Source organism: Schistocerca piceifrons, chromosome 2 (genome assembly GCF_021461385.2).
Source record: "Schistocerca piceifrons isolate TAMUIC-IGC-003096 chromosome 2, iqSchPice1.1, whole genome shotgun sequence".
In the NCBI taxonomy this organism is placed as follows: domain Eukaryota; kingdom Metazoa; phylum Arthropoda; class Insecta; order Orthoptera; family Acrididae; genus Schistocerca; species Schistocerca piceifrons.
The window spans coordinates 1,092,397,991-1,092,411,701 of NC_060139.1; the positions used below are offsets into that span (position 1 = coordinate 1,092,397,991).

Sequence of the window (13,711 nt, forward strand, 5' to 3'; positions counted from 1 at the left end):
GGGCCAATCACCATGCACACCGAATAGATTCCTCTGACGTAGTTTAGGAGTATGTTTATTAAAGTACCTAAATCAGTGGTTCATGGTGTGGGTTCCTGTAGTCATGTCCTAGTTCATGAACCACAGGCAACGTATGAGTGGCCAAGTAAGTGGTCCCGACAGTCGGGATACCAGTTGCTTTGGAAGAAGGCTGGGCATCTCGGACATATTCTGAGTCGTGGTCACCTTTGTGCTCATACGGCAAAGACTACCAAATCCACCGGTTAGTCCCTCAACCCTTAGGGGTAAAACCCAATGGGACTCGGGACAAGTAAGGCTAGCAACCTGCTTCCCTGGTACTTTAAATATGATGCTGGCAACAATCAGCGCAAAATACCTCGGACCTTTGGAGGTGATGGAGTCCCACCTCTAACTGACAAACCAGGGACTCCTAAGATACGACTTGGCAAACAAATGGTAATGAGATGGGGAGCTATTAATATCAATGGGGGTTACTCTGGGAGGAAGGTAGAGCTGACAGAGGCTGCAAGTAAGATGGGGCTGGACGTTTTAGCTGTTAGTGACATTCGGGTAAGAGGTGAGAAAGAAGAGGAAGTGGGAGAGTACAAGGTCTACCTGTCAGGAGTCAAAGCAGGAATAGCACAGTGGGGTGTAGGGCTTTACATCAGGAAAGAAATGGAACCCAGCGTAGTTGCAATAAGGTATGTAAACGAACGACTGATGTGGATAGATTTGACAGTGTCTAGCAAGAAAATTAGGATTGTGTCAGTATATTCGCATTGTGAAGGGACAGATCAAGATAAGATGGATAGTTTTTATGAGGCACTCAGTGATGTAGTTGTTAGAGTAAAGGACAAGGACAGTGCTCTGCTCATGGGTGATTTTAATGCCAGGATTGGAAATCGAACAGAATGGTATGAAAAGGTTATGGGTAAATTTGGAGAGGATACGGAGGCCAACAGGAACGGGAAACAACTCTTGGATTTCTGTGCCAGTATGGGCTTAGTAATCACAAACTCCTTTTTTAAACATACGAACATTCACCGGTATACTTGGGAAGGCAGTGGAACCAGATCTGTCATTGACTATATAATAACAGATCAGGAATTCAGGAAGGCTGTGAGGGACACACGTGTATTCAGGGGATTCTTTGATGACACTGATCATTATTTAATCTGCAGTGAAAATGGGATTGTGAGGCCGAAAGTGCAGGAGGTCAGGTCCACATGTAGGAGGATAAGAGTGGAGAAACTTCAGGATAAGGAAATCAGGCACAAGCACATAACAGCGATCTCAGAAAGGTACCAGTTAGTTGAATGTAGTCAATTACAGTCATTGGAAAAGGAATGGACAAGATACAGGGACACAGTGCTAGAAGTGGCTAAAGAATGCCTTGGAACAGTGGTGTGTAAAAGTAGGATGAAGCAAACAGCTTGGTGGAATGACACAGTCAAGGCAGCCTGTAAAAGGAAAAAGAAGGCGTATCAAACCTATGGGTCAAGCTGCTGGAAAACCATTCTGGAGTGTAATTAGCAGTCTTCGAAAGGGAGGTAAGAATGAAATGACAAGTATTTTGGACAGGTCAAGAAAATTGCTGGTGAATCCTGTGGATGCCTGGGGCAGATGGAGGGAATATTTTGAAGAGTCGCTCAATGTAGGTGAAAATACGATCAGTAATGTTTCAGATTTCGAGGTAGAATGGGATAGGAATGATGATGGAAAGAGGATCACATTTGAGGAAGTGGAGAAAATGGTCAATAGATTGCAGTGCAATAAAGCAGCTGGGGTTGATGAAATTAAGTCGGAACTCATCAAATACAGTGGAATGTCAGGTCTTAAATGGCTACACAGGATAACTGAAATGGCCTGGGAGTCGGGACAGGTTCCATCAGACTGGACAAAAGCAGTAATCACACCAATCTTTAAACACGGAAACAGAAAAGATTGTAACAACTACTCTTTAATCAGCGTTGTTGGTAAAATCTTCTCAGGTATTGTTGAAAGGAAAGTGCGAGTATTAGTTGAGGACCAATTGGATGAAAATCAGTGTGGGTTTAGGCCTCTTAGAGGTTGTCAGGACCAGATCTTTAGCTTACGGCAAATAATGGAGAAATGTTATGAGTGGAACAGGGTATTGTATCTATGCTTTATAGATCTAGAAAAGGCATATGACCGGGTTCCTAGGAGGAAGTTATTGTCTGTTCTGCGAGATTATGGAATAGGAGGCAAACTTTTGCAAGCAAGTAAAGGTCTTTACATCGATAGTCAGGCAGCAGTTAGAGTTGACGGTAAATTGAGTTCATGGTTCAGAGTAGTTTCAGGGGTAAGACAAGGCTGCAACCTGTCTCCACTGTTTTTCATATTATTTATGGATCATATGGTGGAAACAATAGACTGGCTGGGTGAGATTAAGATATGTGAACACAAAATAAGCAGTCTTGCATATGCGGATGACTTAGTTGTGATGGCAGATTCGATTGAAAGTTTGCAAAGTAATATTTCAGAGCTAGATCAGAAATGTAAGAACTATGGTATGAAGATTAGCATCTCCAAAACGAAAGTAATGTCAGTGGGAAAGAAATATAAACGGATTGAGTACCAAATAGGAGGAACAAAGTAAGAACAGGTGGACGGTTTCAAGTACTTAGGATGCATATTCTCACAGGATGGTAACATAATGAAAGAACTGGAAGCGAGGTGTAGCAAAGCTAATGCAGTGAGCGCTCAGCTACGATCTACTCTCTTCTGCTAGAAAGAAGTCAGTACCAAGACTAAGTTATCTGTGCACCGTTCAATCTTTCGACCAACTTTGTTGTATGGGAGCGAAAGCTGGGTGGATTCAGGTTACCTTATCAACAAGGTTGAGGCTACGGATATGAAGGTAGCTAGGATGATTGCAGGTACTAGTAGATGGGAACAATGGCAGGAGGGTGTCCACACGGAGGAAATCAAAGAAAAACTGGGAATGAACTCTATAGATGTAGCAGTCAGGGCGAGCAGGCTTAGATGGTGGGGTCATGTTACACGCATGGGAGAAGCAAGGTTACCCAAAAGACTCATGGGTTCAGCATTAGAGGGTAGGAGGAGTCGGGGCAGACCAAGGAGAAGGTACCTGGATTCGGTTAAGAATGATTTTGAAGTAATAGGTTTAACATCCCCTTCAGGGACTCACACCTAGTGAGTACGTGGCTGGCGACCATGGGGTCCCGAGCTGAGTCCTGGCATTGCTTCCACTTACTTATGCCAGGCTCCTCACTTTTATCTTTCCTATTTGGCCACCCTCGGCCAACTCTTGTTCTTTTCCGACCCTGACGCTATTAGGTTTCGAGGGCTAGGGGTCTTCCATTTCCAACCTATACTTCTACTGAGCCGAATATCTCCCGGGATAAGGAGATTACCTTCTGTCAAGTGCCAACGGCCTTCTAGGAGGGCGGATGAGCGGCTAGAAGGAAGGGCACTCTCTTGCCCTAGGGGTGGGAAGCTGCTCCTAAAGGCGGAGGAGCCACAAGGTGGCCAACGGCATAGAACGGAGAAGGCAACGGGAAACCACTCCATTAAAGACCCGGGCGGGTATCCCAAGTATCAACAGCTTATGATGGAAAGCTCTTTGGTTAAATTCTCCGGAGGTAAAATAGTCCCCCATTCGGATCTCCGGGCGGGGACAACTAAAGAGATACCAAAATCCAAAAGCATTAATGTAAGAAGGATAGCAACATGGAACGCCAACTCACTTCTTAAATGTGGTAAACTGGAAAACTTGAAAATGGAAATGAAACGAATGGATATTGATGTACTGGGAGTCTCAGAAATGAGATGGCCAAACGCTGGCGACTTTTGGTCAGGGGATTACAGAATCATAAACACTGGAACAGCACAAGACAGTCCCGGGATTGCAGGAGTGGGAATTATCCTCAATAAAGAGATGGGGTTAAGAGTAAAAGGATTTGTTCAACATAGTGAGAAGATAATTTGTGTCCGATTGGAAACTAAACCAAGAGACACAATCATAATCCAAGTATACATGCCAACTACGAGGCACGAGGATGATGAAATCGACATGATGTATGATCACCTTGAAGAAGTAATTGACAGAATTAAAGGAGCTGAAAACCTTGTCATCATGGGAGATATGAATGCCATTGTTGGGGAAGATAAAGAAGAGGATGTGGCAGGGAATTTTGGATTAGGATTAAGAAATGAAAGAGGGGATAAACTTGTAGAATTCTGCCAAAGAAATAAACTTTGCATTACAAATACCTTCTTTAATCATCATCCAAGAAGAAGATATACTTGGAAAATGCCTGGTGACATTAACAGGTACCAAATTGACTTCATATTAGTGAAGCAAAGATTTAAAAACCAAGTTATGGACAGCAGATCATATCCAGGCTGTGATGTGGAAAGTGACCACATACTCGTTATGATGACTACTGAACTAAAATTCAAGAACATTAAAAGAAGAAGTACATGTAAATGGGATTTGACAAACCTGAAAAACGAAAATACACTGAAGCACTATCAACTAGAAACAGACAAGAAAACAAATACACAGGGCTGCAATGACATCCAAAGCAGCTGGGAAAAAATAAAAACTGGTATTTTAGAAGCAGCAGAATAAGTAATAGGAAAAGAAAGGACAGAGAAAAGGAAGGAATGGATCACTAATGACCTACTAAATATGATGGAAGAAAGAAGGAAATTAAAAAATTCTGTGAAGAAGGAAGACCAAGAGAAATACAAGAGTCTGAAAAACAGAATCAACAGAGAGGCAAAACAAGCAAGAGAAAAATACCTTGATGATCTCTGTATTTCAGTTGAGGCCAACATGAGCAAGGGAAATATCGACAAGGCCTATAAATGTGTGAGACATTGCTTTGGAGACAGAAGAAACAAATGTAGGGCTGTGATGGATGAAAATGGCAATATGTTGGATGACGATGATGAAGTTGCAAGAAGATTGAAACAATATATAGGAAAACTGTACAGCGGACCAGACCTGTCTGAAAACATCATGGAAGAAGAAACAGAAGTAGATGCACACAACATAGGTGAACCTATATTAAAGGTAGAGTTTGAACTAGCTCTGAAAAAAATTGAAAAACAACAAATCGCCTGGTATAGACAATATCCCAGCCGAACTTCTGAAATCTGGAGGAGCAAAACTGAATCAGGAGTCTTGTTTTCAACATGTACGAGCAGGGTAAAATTCCTACAGACTTTGAGAAAAACATTATGGTCCCCATTCCAAAGAAGGCAAATGCTACAAGATGTGAAAATTATAGGACACTCAACCTAGTTACTCACGCCTCTAAAATATTAACCTCAATTATCATAGAACAAAAAGTCGAAGCTACACTCTCCGAAGACCAGTTTGGATTCCGGAAAGATAGAGGAACCAGAGAAGCAATATTTGCTCTAAAACTAATAATAGAGAAACGACTAGATAAGAACCTGAAAACATACATAGCTTTCGTAGATGTAGAGAAAGTCTTTGATAATGTTAAATGGGATAAGATGTTTGAGGTACTCAAAAAAGTAGGAATAGACCATAAAGATAGAAAAATGATATGGAACCTGTACAAAAACGAGACAGCAGTTATCCGTGGACGGACAAAACAAGAAGAGGTGCAGATACGGAAAGGTGTCCGGCAAGGTTGCGCACTATCCCCTGTTATCTTTAATGTATACATTGAAGAGGCGCTGAAAAAAGTAAGGGAAAATTCACAGACAGGAGTAGTAATTCATGGCCAACGAATAGATATGATAAGATATGCCGAAGATATAGCTGTCCTGGCTGAAAGTGAAGAAGGTCTTGTAGTCCTACTGAACAGAATGGATAAAGTTATGGGTGAAGAATATAATATGAGAATTAATAAAGCAAAAACAAAAGTAATGGCATGCGACAACGAAGATCAAGTGAAAGTCCAAGTTCATGTAGGCAATGAACTGCTTGAACAAGTTGATAAATTTACTTATCTGGGCACTAATATTACCAGGGATGGAAGGAGCAAGGCAGAAGTGAGAAGTAGAATAGCTCAAGCAAAGGCTGCTTTTAACAAGAAGAAAAACATATTAACATCTAAGAGCATCAGCCTTGAAACCAGGAAAAGATTTTTGAAATCATATGTGTGGAGTGTGGCATGCTATGGGTGTGAAACATGGACTCTCGGGACAGAGGAACAGCAGAAGCTAAATTCTTTTGAAATGTGGTGCTATAGACGCATGCTCAAAATAAAATGGATCGACAAGGTCACAAACGAAGTGGTTCTGGAAAGAGCAGGTGAGAAGAGAAGCTTCTGGAGTTTCATTGTTAAAAGAAGAGTGCAATTTACAGGCCATCTATTAAGACATAAAGGACTCCTTAACACAATCATAGAGGGATATGTCGAGGGAAAAAGACCAAGAGGAAGACCACGACTGAGGTACATGGATCAAATCCTGAAAGATGTGGGATGTAACACCTATAAAGAAATGAAGAGAAAAGCTGAAAGACGCACAGAATGGAGACAAGCTGCCATTGTAGCTGTTGCAAACCAATCCTTGGATTGACCACTACAGAGGAAGAAGATGGTTTAACATCAGAAGAGGCACTGAATAGGGGATCATGGAGGAATTTTATAAGGGGGCTATGCTCCAACTGAACGCTGAAAGGCATAATCAGTCTTAAATGATGATGATGATGATGATGAATCATTTTCTAACAAAGCGTCACATTCTTCTACCCTCCTCTTTCTGTGTTGCAAACCAAAACGACATTTAAAAAGAGACATTCTTAAGATAATACGCAACGCTCTATCCAGCAGTCTACTTATACACGACAGTGTTTCTACAGAAATCAGCAGTGCAACTGATATATTTACGAAGTGCATTAAACACGGAAAAACAACGCTCAAATCAAAATCCTCTGACATAATGCATCTGATCTTCTATTAGACCTGCATATAACTAAGCTAATGTGTATCTTAGTTTTTCCTAAAGAATGTACAAGAATCAGTAATAGAGCGAGCACACAACAGTGTCCATTCAAGTCCAAACAACGCAAAATCACTAAACACGGACGAAATTTTAGTAAAAATTTTCGATAGCTGAACATTATACACTAATTTCCTAACAACCATATCCAGCACATCGCCAAAACAACTCAGTTTAACGTGATTTACAGATATTGATTTGGCAGTGGCATGGTACTTTTGTCGTTATAAAACCTAACTACCCGTTTCGCGGCATACTAGCGCTGAGTGGCAGCACGAGCCAGAAAAATGCGATTTACTGTACATGATTTAACATCTTTGGTGACTGATTCATTGTACCTAAGCACGATAAGAGTTTACATCAATATTATTTGTCCAAACATACTGTGTTTTTATTTTTTACTGAACTAAAATTTTACTAAGTTCTCGAGTCGTGTAGTTGTAACAAGTATGTAAAATATCTTCTCTCAGGGTATCATGGCTTGTTGCGCCATGGTAATAAATACACATAGTTCCAAGATGCCTTGGCGGTGTGTCACTGGTTAGGAATATCTGCTGTTTATATCGCTTGAATATGACGACTCAACGCATGTTAATCCAAGGGAATGATAAGAGTTTTCGGTGGTGCCGAGTAGCGTCATACAGTGTTTTTTGAACGGGTACACCGTCATTTGACTGTATAGTACTGTATCTCTGTTCTGTACAATCTAGATTTCGGTTTTTACGCCACTATCACTTTAATAGTTACATCTTAAAGTCATGTGGTAGTCTTGTTTACTCCTTGTTCTGACTTTACCAGATATAACGTTTTGATGGTTTTAACACTGTATTTGATAATGGCTTAAAAGCCGAAATTTATACCGTATGGAAGAAAAATACAGCAATATACAGTCAAATGGCGGTGCGTCCTTCCAAATGAATGACGTTTAGGGACAATGCAATCCAAGGTAGATGCAAGCTGGTACGAGTCATTATAGAATATCGCTCATGGGACGGATTTCAGGGTATTGACTGTATACACAGAAGGGCTGCACGAACGGTCTCAGACTGTTTGTCGACCCATGAGAGACTGTCACGGAGATAATATAGAAACACAACCGGTAGACCATTTAAGATAGGCACCAAGTACTTATTTATAAAATTTCTTGAAATTAAACGATGAATCTAGGAATATATATGGTGCTGCTGTCATTCGAAAAAAGTCGGAACGTGGAAACTATTAGGGTATCGTGGTTTGTTATAAAACGTCTACAGTTCTCATAGCTTCTTTGTGTTATACCAGAATTTCAACGTGTGCCCCACTCGTCCCTCGTAGAACATGAAGATGTATTCGAGCTCTCCCCATATGAGGGTCACCATCCCGGCACCAACAGTTCATCCAGTTTCGTTAATTCATCAACGAACGCTATCAGTGTCATTCCGTTCACGCAACGCTATTCATTACCCCAGAAAAAGAAGTCTAAGGCTGTCACATCGGGAAAGCGCAGGGTCATTGCGATGGAATCACCACTACCCAATCGACTGTAAGGAAACGTGCCACCCAGCACATTCCGAACGTTCAAGCCATCTTGATGGACGTTGATAGACGCCGGCAACTTTCCGATCTGTGGTAGGACGAACTCTTAGAGCACGTTCGCATAAAAATCTCCAGTCATGGTTTTCTTTGCGAAGAAAAACTGACCGATATCCATATCGAGTAATAGGTTACACCAGCGATCACTGATGTGTTCGAGTGTGTTGGCTACGATTTCGGAGCACCGAATCCTGAGGTTATGGCGATTAAAACGTCCAGAAACGTGAAACGTTGCTCCATCCTAAAACTGGCCGTTTTTCAGGCAGTCACTGTCAGAGTCTTTGAATGGAAACATTAAACACAGGAAAGTATACCGCACAGACCGATCGTTTGGCTGCAGTGCTTGGAGCTTCTGCCCTTTCTGTGCAAAAATTCCTTATAGACATGATGAAATGAAATAAATTCTGTTATCACCCGCAACTGGGCATAGAAATAAATTCAATGGTAAAAAGTGAAAACTTGTGCCAGAGCGGGACTCGAACCCGGATTTCCAGCTTTAAGCGAGAGGTCGTCTTGACCGCTTCAACTATTGCAAGCTGCAGTTGAATTCATTTCAAACTATTAGTCCTATAGAAAAAATAAATAGGACCTTTTTGTATGAAATGTAATGTAGTTAAATTTTGTGCTGGGATATATTTTTGCTGGAGTCTGCGGTTTTCGAGTTATTCACGAAAACGTGTTTAAAGGTCACTTTTGTATGTTTTTCTTAAATAACATTCGAAAACTGTAGCCTCAGCGAAAACTTAATCCAGTACAAAATCTAACTATATTAAATATCCTACAAAAAGGTTCTGCTCATTTTTTCCGTATAATTAATAATTTGCGAGTAGCGAGCGAGAGAATATGAAAATATTGTGCTCGGTATTTGAAGGCGTTTGGCTTGCACAAAACCGAGCGGTAAGGGCCGCTGAATCACCCTATACATGAATGTGTACGGCCAGAGGATTATTCACTTCAGTGCGGATGCCCTCTGTGTCCTGAGCTCTTGCGGGAATCCAACGTGATGCGGCGAGCAATGAGTACGCTGGACAGAGGCGCTACGTATACTGTGTGCGACAAGCAGGGAATTCCGGTCAGAAGGAAAGCGTGCTCGGTTAGCCGAATGGTCGACGTGACCGCTCGTGTAAAGGAGAAACCTGCTTTCGAGTCCCTGTCCAGCACTAATTTTCACCTTTCGCTATTGAATTCATTTCAGTGCCCAGTTGTGGACGATATCAGAATTTATTTCAGTTGAGACATCTATATGTACAGCTGTGGGCTCAAGAATGGTGTCTGTTCTTTTGGACTTGTCTAAAAGAACAAAAACCACACGTAGATAAACTTAATGGACAGCTGATCTTCTATCCTGCAAGCCACGTGATGGACGATGAATTAATTTCTGGCGGCAGCATTGAAATGCAGACTGCATTCCGTTAACACGTGCTTGAGACAACGTGTGACATCCACTTGGAGGGAGATCTCTGGCGCTGCCTGACTTTTTGAAGTTTTGAACCACGTCATGACGCTCGATTTTGCCGGGTGCACTCTGCCATACTGGCGTCAGTATTTGCTCAGTTCCCTTGTCATAGATTCGGATTCTTCATCCCTCACAACATATTGTGCGTTCTCCTGGTCTGTCACCATTTTGTCACGCAGTAAGTTAAAGGTGCAACGAAGGATTAAGGAAAAAACCTTTCAGAGCTGCTAAGCATTGTACAACAAACAAAGATTCTCTAACAATTCTAGTTTTTTTAACTATAGTAGACCAATAACAACGTACGCAAAGGCGTTGAAACAACCAATGTTCCCGTGCTCCATACCTGAATGGAACAGGAAGGAGCCATAATAATTGTCGCAATGGGAAGTACCCTCAGCCATGTATTTTACTGTGATTTGCAAGATTGTGGGCGCAAAGGCGGATGTAGATATGTCAAATGAAATCATCAGTGATAAGATCTCTTGAATTAGGTTCGAGTATGTTATCCCTAAAAGAATGGGGCCATAAAGCGAGCCCCTAGCGTAACCTTTTGGAGATTGTCCTTAACGTTTCCCACTGCATTACTTTGCCTTGACGTTAGTCCACAGAACTGCGGCTTATCTAGGGATATTCCATTTCGTAAGTTACGCAGGCAGAGCATGTTAGAATAGCACTCTTAACTGAGGCGAGCCAGTCCTGTGCTTCTTGAGAAGTACGCGATCCGACTCTAAATCAAAGTACGGCGTCTGCTGGCGACTAGAGATGGGTAGTTCGCGAACGAACGGGTGCAAAGGAACGGTTCAACAAGATGAACGAAAGGACCGAGGAACGAATTCCAAGGAACGATCGGTTCATAGTTCACTCCGGTCCCGGCGGTCTACTTATAGTTCCCGGGAAACGAGGAACGATCGGTTCATATTTCACTAGTTCACTTCGGTCGCGGCAGTCACTTCGGCAGTTCTCGTTCCAGCCTCGGTCGCGTGCTCGTCTCAGTCTCGGTCTCCCTGGGCCGCACTCGTTGTTCTTCGCATGACCACCTGTCTCAGTTCCACTGCCGACTGCTCCTAGTTAGTTCAGTATCCAGTTGTTCGTTTCGTTCACTGCTCTCGCCCATTTTACATGTGTTCCAAACTGTTCTTGCACTTGGGTCTGGCTATTCAGTGTCCACGACCGGTAATCAAAAAGTATTTTATAGTTACGTAAATTACATAAAAACTACGTTGTATGTAATAGGTACGTATTTTCATGTAACAAAAGGGCATATCAGCTCACTTCATTATATCGATGAACAGCAGAAGACATACTTATAAGAAGGCAAGTTTTTTTTTCTTATTCATATATTTTCTGGTTTCATAGACTTGATTTAGCAACTAACTTTCAATAATTTGCTTAATTTCTAGTGTAAGAAAATTCATATAAAACGATTTTCGTGTAACTTTCATATACAAAACATTACATTTAGGAAGGCTCTAGTTACTTTTAAGTTTGGTTGTCTCCAATTTGCATTACCTGATAGTTTGGTTTCCTTGAAAAAAAAAGTGAGTTGTGGGTCATTTTGGCTCAGTAGACCTCTCCATTTGAAAAGACACAGATTGCCATAAAATCGTATTTACTTATTATCTCAAAAACATTTGTTCAGAAGGAGCTTTCAAACCAAAAACTTTATTACTGCGAACTTAATTATTATTGTTATTGCTGCATTAACTTTAATAACGCAACATAAAAGCCTAATTTTTGCTAAGCGTGTGACGCAAGTATGATGAGAAAACTACATTTTATTTTATGGTTCCATACAGTGTACTTCGCCTACGAACTCAGAGACAACGAGAAGTATATATGGGGTGTAAACGATAGCTATGTAGTGGAAGTAGAAACGAAGAATTTTATACGAGACACTTGTGGTCTGTTAAGTTGGGAAACAGCCACCAACAGGTTTACAAGACTACATGTGCTATAGCCCATGCGCGTCGCGTGAGATTTTCATGTTCTCTTCTCCAGCTCTCTACACATCGTCATCGATTGTCTCGCGATTGTTGCTTGCATTAGCTTGTTATTTCTTCACTGCCTAATTATTACATGTTTGTCTGTTTGTTGTATCTGCTCGTAACGGGCAACACATCATCCGTAATTGGCGAGCAGTCTGTACTCGGGTCTGGTTTTCCGTGCGCCACCCTATATTATTTCCTTGCGATCAGCCACACAGCGCTACAGTTGGATAAACGAGAGGTTCTGCAGAATCACAGAAATTACTTCTAAAAGTGTGTACGAATTCTGTAATGAATAAAAACTCTATACTCCAGGGGGGAAGGCAAGTGCCCACTCCTGGTGCCCTCCATCTTTCAGTCACCTACGCTGTTTTCGGTTTTTCATAAGAACCATATACGAAGCACAGATGAACGGTGAACGAGTAAAAATGAACGGTTCCCAAAAAAGAACGATCAGCAGTGAACTAGTTCCCAAGGACGAACGAGTTTGCCCATCTGTACTGGCGACGAAATGCGCCGGCCTTGTGTGGAGGATCGTCGTGCCAGACTGTCGGGGGGAGGCCTCGGTAGCCGCAAAGGTTTTGCTGTGGTGAGCCGAGTGTGTCCGTCCAGGCGCCTCGCGACGTGAATCATGGCGGCGGCGGCGGCGCGGCGGGACACTTGTGGCGGCCGGCGCGCACCATCGTCAGCTGCCGCTGCGCCGCCGCTGCCGCCGCCGCGCGCTCCTGCGGAGATTTACTGCCCGGGGCAGCGCACCGAGACGCCGGCGCCGTACATTTCTGCGGCGGCGGCGGCGCCGCGATGCAAAAAATGAGATATGGCGCCGCCCGCTGTCATCGAGTCGGCATTCTGGTCCTCCGTCGCTGTGGCAGCGGGCGATAATTTACAGTGCATTAGCAGCACCGCGTGCGCATCTGCATTCGAGGTCGCTGGCGGTCGCCGGTGAGCTGGTGCCCGACTCAGAAGTAGCTAGTTCGAATCTCGGTCGTGAAACAAGATGATCTGCATCGGCAGCACTTCAGCTGGCAAGCACAATTGAGATGACTGCTGATGATGATTGGTTTGTTGGGCGCTCAACTGCGCGACCGTACAAAGTCCCAAACTTTACACAGTCGAATCTCACCACGTTCACGAATGATGATGAATTGATGAGGACAACACGAACAACCAGTCCCAGGGCAGAGAAAATCCCCATCCCGGCTGGGAATCGAACCGGGAGCCCGCGATTCAGAGGCAGCAAATCCGGCTTCTGTGTCTCCGTAGTGTGTTTTGCAGTCGGGTAACGACGTATGACTGTAATCCACCCTAATACTAGTAGCGAAGTCTCCGACCTGAACGGGGGCCACTCAGCATCTTCCAGAGATGGTTGAGAGGACCGCTGCGGTTCTTCGTGCAGACTTCCTGACAAAAAAGTGAAGCACCCAGATGGCGTGATTGGATGTCTATGTATCTCCCTACACGTACACACCACTGGCGGGTATGCAAATGATTTGTGCTGCAATTCTCTGTCACAGGTATAACGGGCACCAGACTGCACTAGCATTGTTCGCGTTTGCCGTTGTTACCAGAGTTGGGAGAGTTAGCAGCACCGTCCTCACTATACGTTCATTCGACATTTTGCTCTCCCGGAAAAGGATGGGAAAAATTGGAAACCTGTGGTAAGGTCTTATGGGACCAATCTGCTGAGGTCATCGGTCCCTAGGCTTACACACTATTTAATCTAACT

The 13,711-nt window shown here is 43.0% G+C and overlaps 1 protein-coding gene across 1 annotated transcript in view; it reads left to right on the plus strand.

The window, feature by feature from the left end:
• The first annotated feature begins 12,616 nt into the window (after positions 1 to 12,616).
• The window catches only part of LOC124776151 (sterile alpha motif domain-containing protein 1-like), an 82,559-nt gene continuing 81,464 nt past the window's right edge, over positions 12,617 to 13,711 (plus strand). Inside the window, exon 1 of the mRNA XM_047250988.1 lies at positions 12,617 to 12,788. Within this exon, the coding sequence (XP_047106944.1) occupies positions 12,617 to 12,788 (172 nt within the window). The remainder of the gene's footprint in view (positions 12,789 to 13,711) is intronic.